This window comes from Saimiri boliviensis, chromosome 7 (genome assembly GCF_048565385.1).
Source record: "Saimiri boliviensis isolate mSaiBol1 chromosome 7, mSaiBol1.pri, whole genome shotgun sequence".
NCBI classification, from domain to species: Eukaryota; Metazoa; Chordata; class Mammalia; order Primates; family Cebidae; genus Saimiri; species Saimiri boliviensis.
The window spans coordinates 87,062,471-87,080,210 of NC_133455.1; the positions used below are offsets into that span (position 1 = coordinate 87,062,471).

General features: G+C 39.1%; 1 protein-coding gene across 1 annotated transcript in view; it reads right to left on the minus strand.

The window, feature by feature from the left end:
• Nucleotides 1–17,740, minus strand: part of DNAI7 (dynein axonemal intermediate chain 7) — an 87,232-nt gene that overhangs the window by 51,809 nt on the left and 17,683 nt on the right. The window contains 2 exon segments of the mRNA XM_074402925.1: nt 596–687; nt 2,198–2,282. Coding sequence (XP_074259026.1) covers nt 596–687; nt 2,198–2,282 — 177 coding nt within the window.

A 17,740-nucleotide genomic window follows, 5' to 3' on the forward strand; every position in this document is an offset into this window, starting at 1 on the left:
AATATATTTACCTATGTTTAATAGTTTATTTTTAATCAACATGTAATATCTGTTAATGAAAGCATTTTAAAATTTATCAGTTTTAATTTCCAATACGGTAAATACTGATAGATGTAATCCACATAAATATAAGCTCCTTGGGGTGGGGGGGGATCTTCAGTTTTTAATAGTAATGGAGTTTTGTCCTGAGAACAAAGTATTTCAGAATTATTGATCTAAAAGATTCTAGTGAAAAAGAAAAGTGAAACTAACAAAGGAGAGGTAGAATTTGAATATTCTGAGAATTTTTTTTGGTTCCTGTTAAATTGTCTATAAAACCGATTCATGCATGCTTAAAGGTTACAAGCACAGGCTCTGCAGCAAGACTTGCTTAGATCTAAGTCTCGGCTAAGCCACTTATTACATGCTTAATTTTCCATGCCTCAATTTCCTCATCTGTGAAATCTGGATAACAAAGTCACTTATCTTTGTTAGATTAAGTTCATGTAGGCCTAAATATTACTGGTAGCTATGGACTGAGAAGGATATTAAATGACAACAGATCTGATAACCATAGTTTAATTATTCATTAAGAACATTATTAATGTTTATTTACCTTTGCTTCAAGTCGATTCCATTGTTCTTTCTCAATTCGCTGCATTTCAAGCCTTTCCATTTCTTCTTTCTCATGTTTCAAACGGGCTTCCTCTAAAGAACCAAAAAAAAATTTTTTCCCTCAGTGAATAGATCACTGTATTTTTAAGCCCTTAAATTTACTTCTAATATTTCCAAGATGTAGTAGTGAAATCTTTTATAGAAGTCACAGTCTTTATTACACAGTAGAAATGAAAAAAGTGTCAGCTCTCCTTTCTTCAAGAAAGCAACATGACTCTCCGGGTGCAGTGGCTTATGCCTATAATCCCAGTACTTAGGGAAGCCAAAGCACGTGGATCACGAGGTCAGGAGTTGGAGAAGAGCCTGGACAACATGGTGAAACCCCATCTCTACTAAAGATACAAAAAATTAGCCGGGTGTGGTGGCACACGCCTGTAACCCCAGCTACTTGGGAGGCTGAGGCAGGAGAATTGCTTAAACCTGGGAAGTAGAGACTGCAGTGAGCTGAGATCATGCCATTGCACTCCAGCCTGGGCAACAGGGCAAGAGTCTGCCTCAAAAAAAGAAAAGGAAACAAAAGTAACAACTCAAATTTTCTGGTCAGGAAAAAAAAAGGCCCAGCATAATATTTTTCTTCTCCAAAAAGTTTATAGCAATCCAATAGTGATTTTAACAAACAAAATCTGGCAGACCTATCATGGCAATTAAGAGGAAGTCAAGTCTTCAGAAGACTTCCATAATCTTGTGACATCTACAACTTCAGATGTAATTATCTTAATCTTTTCTTGCTCTATTAAAAACAAAATGTGAAATCTATATTGAAGAATATAAGTTAAATCCAATATAAATAAAACATGCCCCAAGACATAGATCCTGATATTGTATTCTTATTGGGAGTTAACGAAAGAAAGAGTATATAATATTATACATAAAAAATCAACATGGAACCTGAGAACAGTCTTTTAAAAACCTGTATCTAAATACTCAGATTTTAAAAATCACTTTTTGGTAGTTTAATAAGCACTTTTTATCAATGTTTAATTGATTTTTAACAAATGAAATTAGTATTTTAAATTTGGCAAATAAATATTAAAAAATTTAGGCTGCTCTGTGTATTTCTTGCCAATGTATATTTCCCACATTTAATGAATTTGAGTGTCAGAATTTTTACTGAAACAATAATCACCAATGCTCCTAATTTCATCAGTAAATATAAACACTTCAAGATAGGGTTACCAGAATTAGCAAATTAAAACACAGGATGTTCAGTTGAATTTGAATTTTAGATAAACAATAATTTTTTTTTAAGTTAAGAATGTCCCAAGTATTGCATGGGACAAATTATCCCAATTACTCATTTGAGTATCTGAAAGATAAATTTAACTATGCTCCTGTATTTTATCTGCAACCCTACTTCAATATATACCTGGAAGAGACTGGCATGTACTAACATATTTCTGGATACTTTCCAAATGATAGCTATCTATCAAAAAACAGATTAAATTTTAAAATTAAAAAGGAAAAATATTGACTGTACTACAGAAGACCACCCTCTCGTTACTATCACCTGTGTCTGTAAACAGCATCACTATTTATTTTGTACCTTCCTCTTTCAGTCGTCTCTCTTCCTCCTCTTGTAGCAGCTTCAATCGTTCAGCTTTGGTGATTTTCTTTTTCTTACTGCCAGACTTAACAAAGGCCACATCATAAGAAAGGCCACTAACATGTAAGTTACTTTAAAAACACATCTTTTAAAATACTAATTATGAAAAACATTTTTGCTTTCATAAAACCAGACTTTCATGCACTCATTCAACAAATAAGACTGCCTATTAGTGTGAAGCCTTGACTCAGTTCATTGAAGGACAAAGTCTGGAAACAGGAAAAATAATATAAATTATTCAAAGGCAAGGGTGACAGTGACAAGTATGTGCAATTTAAATAATTCTCATGCCCGGTTTCCATATCTCTAAAATGGTGCTAAAGAAAACCTCATCTTGTAGGAAATAAAGTAAAACATATGTAAAAGCAGTTTGAAACTGTACATTTATAAAACTGAAAAGTATTCTTATGACTAACTAGTATACAGAGAGTTATTTTGCAAGTTTGAAGGAAGGAGAGACTACTTTCAACAGCGAGGAGCAAGTAAAATGTCTACAAAGCAGGTGATATTTAAATTTGTGCTCAAAGGATTTTTATAATTCAGAGGAAGATACTCCAGGAAGAGGGAGAAGTAGGTATAAGATAAGGTGTTGAAAGAGCATTCGATGGGCCAGCAAGTTCAGTGGGCCTTGGAAAGACTCCAAGAAGAGGTGATGAAGAAAATGAGAATGTGAAAGGCTAGAGCCTATGCTAAAGAGTTTGGACATTATTCTAAGAGAAATGGAAAACTCCTAAAAGTTTTTGAGAAGGGCTGTGGCTATGAAGAATATAACTTTGAAAATTAACCTGATATTAGAGAAAAAAACATAAAAAGGATATCATTTTATTAACAAGACGCCATACTATTAACAATACTCAACAAATTGAAGTCCTGCTAGAGTTTAGTGAGTAGATGGCATTTCAATTTGTGGCCAAAAGATTTTAACATTTAAGAGAAGATATCCCAAAAAGAGAGAAATGAAGGTGCAAGTTAGGGAGCTGAATGGGCACTGGATGGGCCAGCAAGGTCAACTGGCCCTGGAAATGCAGAGAGGATCCAACAAACATTTTATAAGCTAACTTACTTAGTAATGATTAAAATCAGAAGTGAAGAGAGGAGACAGGAGACAGTCTGACAGAGGGAGAATGGCAGTCCGGAACAGGTGAATTTGAATGAAGAATTGTTAAAAATAATTTACATGCAATTAGTACAAAATGCTGGTAGATCATTCAGGCAATTCTTGCAGGCACTAGAACTATAGAACTGAGGTTTAGCAAAGAGGTCAGTGCTATGGAAGCAGATTTGAAAGCAATTTCTATGATAATGACCTCTTCTCCATTTTCACATGGGAAAGCTAAAGAGAAGAGCACCATCTAAATGTAAGAAGAATCTATAGAAGGAGGAGTTAATTCTTGGGATGTATAGACTCTTGGATTTTCCCTTTTTCGTTCACCTTCTCCAAGATGCTCATAGAGTCCACTGGTTCCACTGGAATCTCTAACCCATTGCCCCTACCACTTTTTCACTGTTCATCAACCTCCTCTATCCCTTCCTTTCCTCCTTTCCCAGGTTAGATTTCACAGTTCATCACCCTTATCACTATCTTACATACCTCCAACTTTCTCTGTTCTCCTTTTCCTCTAAAAAGCTCAGCTGGCTAAATCAGTGAAACTCAACTTTCCATTTACTCAATATGAGCAGCTGAACCTTATCAGAGAAAACACCTGGGCTCAAATTTATCAGCATAATTTTAAAATAGACTCTAGATTGTGAATTTAAGCTCCAGATTGACTGTAAGAACAAACCAGCAATCCCAAGAGGACCCACAGACCACCCCCCCACACCCAAGGAAGCGGCTGCTCCTGTAGGACACAGGAGATACCCCAAATACTGTGAGTGCCCCAATTGTGCAGGTGGGAAAGGAAGACGCTCCTCTCATAAACACACATCCCCACTGGAGAAGCTGAAGGTCTATTTGCAGGAGCAGTTTCTGACTTTACCTGGAGCTGAGTCGAGTTAGAGAGCTGAGCTAAATACAGGGGTAGTGGAAGCAGCAGAAAGGCCCTGGGAGCTCACTGGATCCCCAAGCAGCCCATTCCTGCACCACAGGGATCCATCAGGAGGGTGGCCAGAGAAGCAGGGGATAAAACTCCACAGTGAAAAGGAATTCTCTAGCAGGACTTTGTAACAATTTGAATGGGGCAAGAAGCCCCCTGGCCAGAACTTGGGGGAGGGCACAAATTGACATTCTGACTCCCATCAGGAGTAAAATAGCAGGGGTTAGGTTATCACAGGTCAAGAAATGACCAAAGAGCAGAGAGAATTTTTTTTAAAACAGTGCAACAGCTCCTTAAGGCTATCCAGTGCACCGTAGAGCCTGGAACTCTACATAAGCTTATTTTCTTAATTCGGCAGGAATACCCTTGGTTTCCTGATCAAGGAACCTTAGATTGAGAGTTATGGGAACAGGTAGGTCACTGCCTGAAAAGAGGATATGAGCAAGGTCATTTTACTAATGTTACTATTTTGACCACCTGGGCGTTGGTATGCTCTGCGTCGTATCCTCTTTATCTGCCAGAAGATGATGTCAAACCACCCATCTTCTCCACCTGAAGGGAATTCAGGAGATTTAAAGGAGAAGAAAAAACAGGAACCAGAACAGGGAGAGGCTCCTCTCCCCATTTCATTCCCTTCTATGGAGAATAAGAAAGAGATCTTTTTTCTAGTGATGGTAAAAATGGACCAGAGCCTTTTCTTCCACCCTTAAAGGGACCTGCATCTGTTGGCTCCATTCAGCCAACAGCACCTCCTAGCCCCCTTGAGGAGACTGGAGGCAGCCCAAGGGACGGTTCTTGGATAAGACCCCCGAGTCAGTGAACATCTATATGATTGGGTGGTCACATCTCCTTGACAAATATTCCTGCTGGAGGGGTGCCTCCAGGAGGGAAGGAAATTCTCACTTCCTACTTCCAGCATTGGCCTTCTTGGCCTTGTCTTTTTTCTACTTCCCTGGAGTGTAAGGGAAAGTTGCAGGCTGCCTTCTGGGTTTTATTCCAGAAAGCTCTGGCTTTCTTGCTGCCCACAGAGGCCTGGGGCAGGAGAGTTGCTAAGATGCTATGGAGTGCCCATTTAGTCACTGGCAGTCTAGGTAAGTTGCCCCTTTCTGGGTTTGTGGTGATGGAGGGGAGACCAAGAGGTACAGACCGAGTCCCCGGGTGGCTGCAGGCAGCTCTAGCCTGGTCCTGAGAATCCTCCTCACCATGGTCAGGTACCTTAGTAACCCGCCAGAAAGTGGCCTGCTGCCTGCTGTGCTGCTGCTTTTCCTACTTCTGCCCATCCCTGCCACCCCTCACACGTCTCAGCTGACAAGCATTTCCTTGTCTTCCCTGGCTCTCTAGGGAAAGGGCTATGACACAGTCTATGTGCACCCCAACCTTATTAGCCTAAGGTGGGCAGAGGAATATAGAGCAGCCTAGAGTACAGAGCTCTGGGGGAGAAGCCCGCTAATGAGGGGTGCTCTCCCATAGCCACATGTTAAATGCTAAGTAGGCTGAAGTGGACGAGCTCTGCCAGCTGCTGTCATCTTCAGAAGATAGACGCAACAGTAAGGAATGTTTGTTTCACTTTCTTACAAAATGTGCAGAAGCACTGTGGCTGGGAAACTTCAAAGCAGACCCAATGCTGCATGTCTGCTCCTGCCCTGAGCCTCTCTGCTTGTGGGTGGTAAAAATACTAAAAAGCCCAGTATATTTTCAGTACCTTACCTAACAGGGTTGGCTCCAAGCATAGGTGGCCAGGAGGAGGAGGGGCGTGGTTTTCTCCCAGCCTGTTACCCTCTTGCCTCCTGTCTCTGCACTTACACGTGCACTTTACGGCCTGGTCATTCTCTGGCCTCTTGCTGCTGCTTGTAGTAAAGTGGCAGACTGTTAAAAAGAGAGGCTGCCTAAGGAGCCCGGCGCAGATGGGAAGCAACCAGCCACAGCCCTACTTTCCCAAGCTCACTTCTAAGACATTCCAGCTAAAGGCTAGTGAAAGAAAATGGGCAACACCTAGAGACACTGTAAAATGTTCTGGGTTGTTTTTTTTTTTCTCTAACGTTTACACACTTAAGCTAACTCAATGCACGTTGCAGTCACATTCTAATGACTTTCAAGGGCCAGAATATGGCAACTTAAACTTAAAATAGCCATCCCTCCCATGCCTTAGTTTAACAGGTAGGCTTTATCTTTTGCTATTTCTGTATTTTATGTGCTATTTACCTGTCTCATAATCCCTCTAAACCAGGCGTCCCCAAACTACGGCCCGCGGGCCGCATGCAGCCCCCTGAGGTCATTTATCCGGCCCCCCCGCCGCACTTCAGGAAGGGGCACCTCTTTCATTGGTGGTCAGTGAGAGGAGCGCAGTATGTGGCGGCCCTCCAACGGTCTGAGGGACAGTGAACTGGCCCCCTGTGTAAAAAGTTTGGGGACGCCTGCTCTAAACATATGCAAAAGGCCACAGATTTAATAGCTTCTCTTCTCATAAAGGAACGCCAATGTTGTGTCCAATTGTCAGGATATGACCCTGCTACTCTTTTCCCACCGTTAAGCAAGGAACAATATCATACTCTCTAAACTTGTGATCTTGATTGGCAAATAGCAATGGCTGACTTTATTGGTAATGTCAGTTTTCACTTACCAGCCTTTAAGCTGGTAACTTTTTGCAAACTGTGCCTGTTAAATTTGTATCTATTGTTGTCTCTGAGATTTTGCTTCACACCACTACTGCGTTTACAGATCATTTAAAAAAAAAAAAAAACTAAAGGGGCAGCTATAGTGTGGCAAGATGCCATGCAAAATTGGCAACACAAAATTCAGGAACATTTAAAAAACTACGCAATAGGTGGAGTTAGGTGCCCTAATATTGGCCTTACCAATTTTTCCTCACCAAGACATAAAGTTAGTAATTCCGCTTACATGGTATATAGTATTACTCATTTAGATCTTGCACATGCGAAGAGCATTACTAATAATGAATCTCTACTAGCTTGGTTTCTTGCAGTGCAAGAGCTCCTCTGTGCCCCTCGTCACCATCTTTATATCACCCATATTCGTTCTCATTCTGGGCTACCTCGTCCCCTATCAGAAGGGAATGCTTGAGCTGATGCTCTGATATAACCACAAATGTGGTTTGTAGACTTTCCTGCTTTTTTGCGAGATCATGCTATTTTCATCAGAAAGCCCACAGTCTTAAACAACAGTTTTATTTCACACTTGCTCAAGCTTGCATGATTATTAAAACTTGTCCTGATAGCCAATGGCATTCTCTCTCTCCTTTTCCCTTAGGGCCTGGTGCCTCATGCTATCTGGCAAACTGATGTTACTTAGTATCCACCTTTTGGACATTTTAAATTTCTCCACATTACCATGGACACTTATCAAGCTTGATACATGTTACCCTCTGGACCAGAGAAAAAAACTAAAGATGCAATTGCTCATTTGTTTAAATCTATTATAACTTTAGTCCTTCCACAGACTTATAAACACTGATGTTATCTTAGTATTCAATTTACATATGCATTACAACTTCAACACATACAACACAAAACTGGCAATTTCTATAACTCAGCTGGTTAGGCCATTATTGAATAAACTCATTAAGCTCTTAAAGTATATCTTAATAAACAAAAAAGGAGAGTATGGGGCTCTCTCTTTGAGAACAGGAGGCCACCAAACAACCCCCTCCCGATGATGAAGGACTTGTCATTGGAGAATCAACCAACAGTGACGGTGATGACTTGAAAGGCATTTGACATGACCTGAGGACAGCTAAAGAGATTGGATCAACAGGCAACGATCGGGCTTGCTGCCGTGGAAGCCCCTGCAATTGCAGAGAACCGGTTTCATATGTATTTGGCAGTAACTGGGGAAACGTCTGAGAAAGTAAGACAGGCACGCATGTTGGGGTGACTGGTAACTCTTGTCATTTGCCAAGTGTGATCAGCTCAAGAACATGTTTATTGGAGTGATGTTCTAAATTCCCGTGTTTAATGTTACTACGTGGTGGGATGCTGACCTGCCTTTGTCTTCTAATGATATTTGTTGGACAGGAGGTCAGTAGATGCTCCTGTCCTACCCCTTAACTGAAAATTTGAGGTGGATTAAACTTAATGACTCCTTGACTTTATTGTCTAGTAATCCCCCTCCTTGTTTTTCCACAACAGCACATGATAAGGGTATTACTCTCATTCCTCAGGAATATCTTTACTGTCAGCCCAAAAGGGGTGCTAAGCTTGCAAATTTGACCTTTATTTCTGCTGTTACCACTAATCTTACTGAGGTCTCTAATGAAGCTACACAAGTGCCTGATCTTCCTATGTGACATCTGAGTAGAGACTGAAGATAGAAGTTTGAGGCCATCCATTGGTCTCCATGCAGACAATCTATGCTGTGTGAAGGGCCTCTGTTTGATAATGACACTTTACTTAATTGGGGCCCCCATGGATATCTTATGTCTGCAAATTAGACTATTGGATTTGGGAGTCTCTCTAATAGTTCTATCACCTGGTCAGAGTATGGGCTTTCAGGACCAATATCACAACTAAAAGGGAAACAAGCTTTAAGCCTGTTCATAACCACATTTGGAGACTAGGTCTTCCTTTTTTAAAAGGGTTCTTTCATATGGTGAGTACATTACTAATGGTGGCAACTGTACCCTCTTTTTGCATAATAATGTTACTAATACAGTCATGGTTTGTACTACATACTCTTATATACTTCTTCCGTTTGGGCAAGGTATTCCTAATATAGAGCAGAATCAATCCTTTTACAGTATTTAGGTCTCTTCCAGTAGCTGCTATGCTACATGCTTGTCGAAATGTTACAGTTAAATATAACCTGTGTCATGATGTTAAAACAGCATGCAGACTTTTGGCTGCCTGTAAATATAACCCGGAACTGGAAAGGAGATTCCACCTTGCAGTAATTTAGAAAAGCACATCTGCAAGGGGCTTATCACAACCATTTGTCTTCTCAAATTTCCACTCGAGTGTGAATTAAACAACTTGAAGAATGATCGCAGCAATTACAAACAAGTGCCCTTCACACATTACAAGACGGCTTTCAATGGTTAAACTCAAATACTTGGTTGTCTGAGTTAAACATACACATTTGGGTGATGGTCGCTATACTTATTCTATTTTGTATCTGTTTGCTAGGCATCTGCAGATGGCTCTGCGCCGCCACCCAACACATCTACGACCAGAGAAGAATGACAGAAGCTTACCTTGTGTTGGATGACCTGCATGCTCTAAGAATTAAACAAGGGGGAGATGTAGGAGGCCCATGGCAACATAGTCAAGCTTATGTACATGGCATTTGAGGTCAGGGCATGGAAAAATACTGAGGCACTGTATATGTTATTTGTGCATGGGAATGAAACTCCTTATTCCTGAAAATAGGACAGGGAGTGGAGTGTGTGGTGTGATAAGGGACGCTGAAAACAGCCTCCTGAGAATGCAGTTTGAATGTGTAAAGGTCACAGGTACCTCAGTAACCCACCTCAAATGGCCATCTAGTGGATGTCTGTAGTTAATACAAGCCCTTTCAATAAATATTTGGATGAATGCTGGGGCAGACTCTTGGAAGAGCCATCCCCTAGCCCCACTCAGCTGAAGTATCTGAGTACGTCACTGCAAGCTGTAAGCTCTGCAGAGATGAATGGATCACCTGAGGTCAGGAGGTTAAGACCAGCTTGTTCAACATGGTGAAACGCCGTCTCTAGTAAAAATACAAAAATTAGCTGGGTGTGGCGGCATGGCCCTGTGATCCCAGCTTCTCAGGAGGCTGAGGCAAGAGAATCACTTGGACCTGGGAGGCGGAGGTTGCAGTGAGCTGAGATCACACCACTGCACTCCAGCCTGGGCAATAGAGCGAGACATCTAAAAAAAAAAAAAAAAAAAATTCAGAACCACAGAATGGATAAGAACTCACCAACCATCTGCTGCCTTCAGGAGACACATCTAACATATAAGAACTCACATAAAGTAAAAGGGTGGAAAAGCATTTCATGCAAATGGACACCAAAAGTGAACAGGGTAGCTATTCTTACAGCAGACAAAACAAACTTTAAAGCAATGGTGGTTAAAGGAGGCAAAGAGGGATATCATATAATGGTTAAAAACCTTGTCCGGGATGAGCCAGTGGCTCACGCCTGTAATCCCAAAACTTTGGGAGGCCGAGGCAGGTGGATTACCTGAGGTCAGGAGGTTGAGACCAGCCTGTTCAACATGGTGAAACTCCCTCTCTACTAAAAATACAAAAATTAGCCAGGTGTGGTGGCAGGCTCCTGTAATCTCAGCTTCTCAGGAGGCTGAGACAGGAGAATCATTTGAACCCAGGAGGCGGAGCTTGCAGTGAGCCAAGACTGCACCACTGCCCTCCAAACTGGGTGACAGAGCAAGATTCTGTCTCAAAAAAAAAAACCAAAAAAAAACCTTGTCCAACAGTAAAACATCACAATTCTAAACATATATGCACCAAATATTGGAGCTCCCAAATTTATAAAACAATTACTAGTAGACCTAAGAAATGAGACAAACAGTAGCACAGTAATAGTGGGGGACTTCAATATTCCACTGACAGCCTGAGATAGGTCATCAAGATAGTCAACAATGGATTTAAACTCTACTTTGGAACAAATGGACTTAACAGATATATATAGAACATTTCATCCAACAACTGCATAATATACATTCTACTCAACAGCTCATGGAACTTTCTCCAAGATGGACCATACGATAGGCCATAAAATGAGCCTCAATACATTTAAGAAAATTGAAATTATATCAGGTACTCTTTTAGACCATAGTGGAATAAAACTGGAAATCAACTCCAAAAGGAATCTTCAAAACCATGCAAATACATAGAAATTAAATAACCTGCTCCTGAATGAGCATTGGGTCAAAAATGAAATCAAGATGGAAATAAAAATTTTTCAAACTGAATGACAATAATTACACTACCTATGAAAACCTCTGGGATACAGCAAAGAGGAAAATTCATAGCTCTAAATGCCTACATCAAAAAGTCTGAAAGAGCATAAACAGACAATCTAAGGTCATACCTCAAGGAACTAGAGAAACAAGAACAAACCAAACCCAAACCCAGCAGAAGAAAGGAAATAACCAAGATCACAGCAGAACTGAATGTAATTGAATTTAAAAATGCAAAAGATAAATGAAATAAAAAGCTGGTCCTTTGAAAAGATAAATAAAATTGATAGACCATTAACAAGATTAACTGAGAAAAGAAGAGACAAAATCCAAATAATCTCACTAAGAAATGAAATGGGAGATATTACAACTGACACTACTGGAACACAAAAAAATAATTCAAAGTTACTATGAACGTATTTACACACATGAACTAGGAAACCTAAAAGAGATGAATAAACTCCTGGAAAAATACTAGCTTAAATCAGGAAAAATTAGCTACCCTGAACAGACCAATGACAAGCAGCAAGACTGAAATGGTAATTTAAAAATTACCAACAAAGAAAGTCCAGGACCAGATGAATTCACACCAGAATTCTACCAGACATTCAAAGAAGGGGTACCAATTATATTGACACTATTCCACAAGATAGAGAAAGAGGTAGTCCTCCCTAAATCATTCTATGAAGCCAGCATCACCCTAATACCAAAACCAGGAAAGGACATAACCAAAAAAGAAAACTACAGACCAATATCCTTGATGAACATAGATGCTAAAATCCTTAACAAAACAGTAGCTAACCGAATCCAGCAATATATCAAAAAGATAATTCACCATGATCAAGTGGGTTTCACACCAGGGATGCAGGGATGATGTAATACGCACAAATGTGATACACCATTTAAACAGATTTAAAAACAAAAATCACATGATCATCTCAATAAATGCAGAAAAAGCATTTTACAAAATCCAGCATCACTTTATTATTAAAACTCTCAGCAAAATTGGCATAAAAAGGACATACCTTAATGTGACAAACCCACAGCCAACATAACACTGAATAGGGAAACATTGAAAGCATTCCTTCTGAGAACTGGAACAAGACAGCAACACCCACTCTCACCACTCTTCTTCAACATAGTTTTGGAAGTGATAGCCAGAGCAATCAGACAAGAGAAAGAAATAAAGGGCATCCAAATTGATCAATAGGAAGTCAAACTGTCACTGTTTGCTGATGATATGATAATTTACCTTGAAAATTTTAAGGACTCCTGTAGAAAGCCCCTAGAACTGATAAAAGAATTCAGCAGTTTCCAGATACAAGATTAATATACACAATTCAGTAGTTCTATATACCAACAGCAGCCAAGCGGATAATCAAATTAAAAACTCAACTCCTTTTACAATAGCTGCAAAAAAAAAAACAAAAACAAAAAACAAAAAACAACAACAACAACGAAAAAACCCACTTAGGAATATACCTAACCAAGGAGGCGACAGACATCTATGAGGAAAACTACAAAACACTGCTGAAAGAAATCATAGACGACACAAACAAATGGAAACACATCTCATGCTCATGGATGGGGAGATTCAATATTGTGAAAACGATCACACTGCCAAAAGCAATCTACAAATTCAATACAATCCCCACCAGAATACCACCATTCATTCTAAGCATTAGAAAATTCTAAAATTCATACAGAACCAAAAAAGAGTCTGCATAGCCAAAGCAAGACTAAGCAGAAAGAACAAATCTGGAGGCATCACACTACCTGATTTCACACTATACTATAAGGCTATCGTCACCAAAACAGTGTGGTACTGGTATAAAAATAGGCACATCGACCGATGGAACAGAATAGAGAATGCATAATTAAACCCAAATACTTACAGTCAACAAAAACATAAAGTGCGGAAAGGACACCTTTTAACAAATGGTGCTGGGATAATTGGGCAGCCACATGGAGAATGAAACTGGACTCTCATCTCTGACCTTATACAAAAATCAACTGAAGATGGATTGAAGACTTAAACCTAAGACCTGAAACCATAAAAATTCTAGAAGGCAACATTGAAAAAGCCCTTCTAGACACTGGCTTAGGCAAGGATTTCATGACCAAGAACCCAAAAGCAAATGCAAAGAAACAAAGATAAATAGCTGAGACTTAACTAAAGAGTTTTCACATGGCAAAAGGAACAGTCAGTAAAGTAAACAGACAACCCACAAAGTAGGAGATCTTCTCAATCTATCCATCTGACAAAGGACTAATATCCAGAATCTACAACAAACTCAAACATATCTGTAAGAAAAAAAACAAACAATCCCATCAAAAAGTGGGCTAAGGACATGAATACACAATGCTCAAAAGAAGATAGATATACAAATGGCCAACAAACACATGAAAAAATGCTCAACATCACTAATGATCAGGGAAATGCAAATCAAAACCACAATGCGATACTTACTCCTGGAAGAATGGCCATAACCAAAAAATAAAATAAAAAAAAAAAACAGTAGATGTTGGCATGGATGTGGTGAACAAGGTAAACTTCCACACTGCTGGTGGTAATGCAAACTAGTACAGCCATTATGGAAAACAGTGCGGATATTCCTTGAAGACCTAAAAGAAAAACTACCATTTGATCTACCAATCCCACTACTGGTATCTATCCAGAGGAAAAGAAGTCATTATTCGAAAAAGATACTTGCACACACGTTTATAATAGCAGCACAATTCACAATTGCAAAATCGTGAAACCAACCCAAATGCCTGTCAATCAATGAGTGGATAAAGAAATTATGAGATATATATATGTATATATATGTATGTATGTATATATATGTGTGTGTGTGTATACACATACACACAAAATACGTGTGTATGTGTGTGTGTATATATATACATACACACAAAATGTGTGTGTGTGTATGTGTGTGTATACACACACATACACACACAATGGAATACTACACAGCCATAAAAAGAAATGAATTAATATACATATATATGTATACACGCACACACACACACATATACACACATGATGGAATACTATGCAGCCATAAAAAGGAATGAATTAACAGCATTTGCAATGACCTGGATGAGAATGGAGACTATTATTCTAAGTGATATAACTAAGGAATGGAAAACCAAAACATTGTACATTCTCACTGATAGGTAGGAACCAAGCTATGAGGATGCAAAGGCATAAGAATGATATGATGGACTTTAGGGACTGGGAGGAAGAGTGGAAGGGGATAAGGGATAGAAGCCTACAAATATGGTGCAGTGTATACTGCTTGGGTGATGGGTTCACCAAAAATCTCACAAATAACCACTAAACTTACTCATGTAACCAAATACCACCTGTACCTCAGTAACTTATGGAAAAATAAAATTTAAAAAAATATATACCCTAAGCACTGTCCAGAATTCCCACAACTATTTCATTCTCACTTCAAATCTCCAAAATCCTCTCTTCCCTTCTATTCTTAGCTGCTGGCTTTACCTTTTATGTCACTGAAAAAAATAGAAACTTTCAGAAGAGAAAAACCTTTACACACCAAATCTTTGAGCCTATCTATATTTTCGACTGCCTTCCTTATCACAGTGGATGAACTACATGTTTTGCTTTTACACTTTTCTCTTTTTGAGACAAACTCTCACTCTGTCATGCCAGTCTGACACAATCTTGGCTCACTGCAACCTCCACCTCCCAGGTTCAAGGGATTCTCCTGCCTTAGCCTCCCAAGTAGTTGAGATTACAGGTACCCACCACCATGCCAGGCTAATTTTTTGGAGTTTTAGTAAAGGTGAGGTTTCACTATGTTGGTCAAGCTGGCCTCAAACTCCTGACCTCAAGTGATCCACCTGCCTCAGTCTCCCAAAGTGTCGGGATTACAGGAGTGAGCCACTGGGCCCAACCTGGACAAGGTTTTTAACCATTATATGATATCCCTCTTTGTCTTAAATGTCTTATATGATATCCCACTTTGTCCCAAAGTGGTAGGATTACAGGCATGAGCCACCACACCCGGCTCTATACATTTTTAAGGTGTCACTAAAAACTTCTTATCACAAGTTTAAATAGCTGTGAATATTGTCCTTTCCAGTATATAATCCTTAAAACAAAACTTTTACAGTACTCTTTGAAGTCTATCTATCACTGCTTAAGATATATCCACCAGAAGGCTAGGTGCAGTGGCTCAAACCTGTAATCCCAGCACTTTGGGAGGCGGAGGCGGGCAGATCACTTGAGGTCAGGAGTTCAAGACCAGCCTGGCCAACAAGGTGAAACCCCATCTCTACTAAAAATATAAAAAATTAGCCAGGCATGGTGGTGGGCACCCGTAATCCCAGCTACTCAGGAGGCTGAGGCAAGAGAATTGCCAGATGGAGGTTGCAGGGAGCCAAGATCATGCCACTGTACTCCAGCCTGGGCAATGGAGTGAGACTCCATCTCAAAAGAAAAAAAAAACCATATATCCAATAGAATCTATTATATACCATACAGATTTAATGACCATTGTAACCATTTTAAAAATACAAAGATTTTTTTAAAATAAAAATGTTAATCTGTTTTCTATTTGAGTTCATATTTCCATGCTACTTCCCTCACAGAATCTTATCCTAATGTAATATACTTGAAAAACTTTTGTTGATCCCCCTGTTATATTTGTTACAAAAATATGAATATAAAATTTAAAATATGAAAAAAATTTAAATTAAAAAATTTATTTCCCTTGTCTCTAAGTATTAAAAACTCTGCTCTAGATTGAGTTACTCATATAATTATTTTCAGTACACAACTGAATAAAGTAACATAGTTATACTATAAATTTTGATAACTACATATTAAACATAAAAAGTAAAATTTTCCTAGATGTACATCTTTTGATGAAATGTTGGGTTTTTCTTTTTTCTGGTTAGCTCATAATCCATGGATAAATGCTAGCTATTGCCGAATAAAAGAGAAATTCAGATTAATTCTATTTTTATTTTTAATTTTTATAAATATACGTGAGAGAAAGCTGGTTTATATTAAAAAGTCAATCAAAATAGGTTATAGTAATACCATGTAATTCTTTGAATTCCTTCACCTCCTATGCCAAAAATTAGATACTGATTTACCATAAAAATTACCCCTATAAATAATCACTGACATTTGTGATCATTTCCTTATTTTTCTTTAGTTTTCTTATGTCTATATCCAAAAATATAGATTTTTGAACTTGACATAAGTTTAATGATACTTTATATTATTGTGATTTGCTTTTTTAAAAAATTGTGGCAAAGTATACATAACATAAAATTTACCATTTTAAACCATTTCCTTTTTTTAATTTTTTTGAGATCAAGTCTCACTCTGTTGCCCAGGTTGGAATACAGGGGCATGATCTCAGTGCACTACAACCTTCACCTCTCAGGTTCAAACAAATCTCCTACCTCAGCCTCCCAAGGCGCTGGGACTACAGGAACCCACCACCCCACTTGGTTGATTTTTGTATTTTTAGTAGACATGGGGTTTCTCCATGTTGGCCAGGCTGGTCTTAAACTCTGGACCTCAAGTGATTCACCTGTCTTGGCCTCCCAAAGTGCTGGGATTACAGGCATTAGTCACCATACCCAGCCATTTTAACCATTTTCTTTTCTTTTCTTTTTTTTTTTTTTTTCAAAACAGTGTCTTGCTCTTGTCACCCAGGCTGGAGTGCAATGGTGCTATCTTGGCTCACTGCAACCTCCACCTCCTGGGTTCAAGCTATTCTCCTGCCTCAGCCTCCCGGGTAACTAGGATTATAGGCACCTGCCACCATGCCCAGCTAATTTTTATATTTTTAGTAGAGACAGGGGTTTCACCATGTTGGCCAGGGTGGTCTTGAACTTCTGACTTCAGGTGATCCACCCACCTCGGCCTCCCAAAGTGCTGGGACTACAGGCATAAGCCACCACGCCCAGCTAACCATTTCAAGTTAGCAACTGAGTGGCTTTAAGCACAGGCACACTGATGTACAACCATCACCACAACCCACCCCCAGAGCTTTTTCAGCATCCCAAACTGATATCTTGTATACCATTAAACAATATTAAATATTAAACAGTAGCTTCCCATTGCCCCAGCCCTGTCACTCAACATTCTACTGTGTCTATATGAGTTTGACTACTCTATGTATCTCATATAAATGGAAAAATACAGTATTTGTCCTTATGTATGATTTAGTTCTTTAGATATATATTATGGTTTGTAAAATTCATTCATGCTGATGGATATAGCTATGGCTGTATATTTTCACTGCTGAATAGTAATCCACTGATTTATTTATCATTTTTTCTATCGCTAGACATTGGACTGTTTCTTGTTTCTTACTATCATTAATGCTGCTATAAACCTTTGAATATATCTATCCTGGTATCCGTTTGTAAGGGGTTTTCTACTGTGTGTACCTAGGAATAAAACTGATGGGTACATACATTTTCAACTTTACTAAAGATGAACTTCCCAAAGTAATTATTCCAATTTACATTCCCAC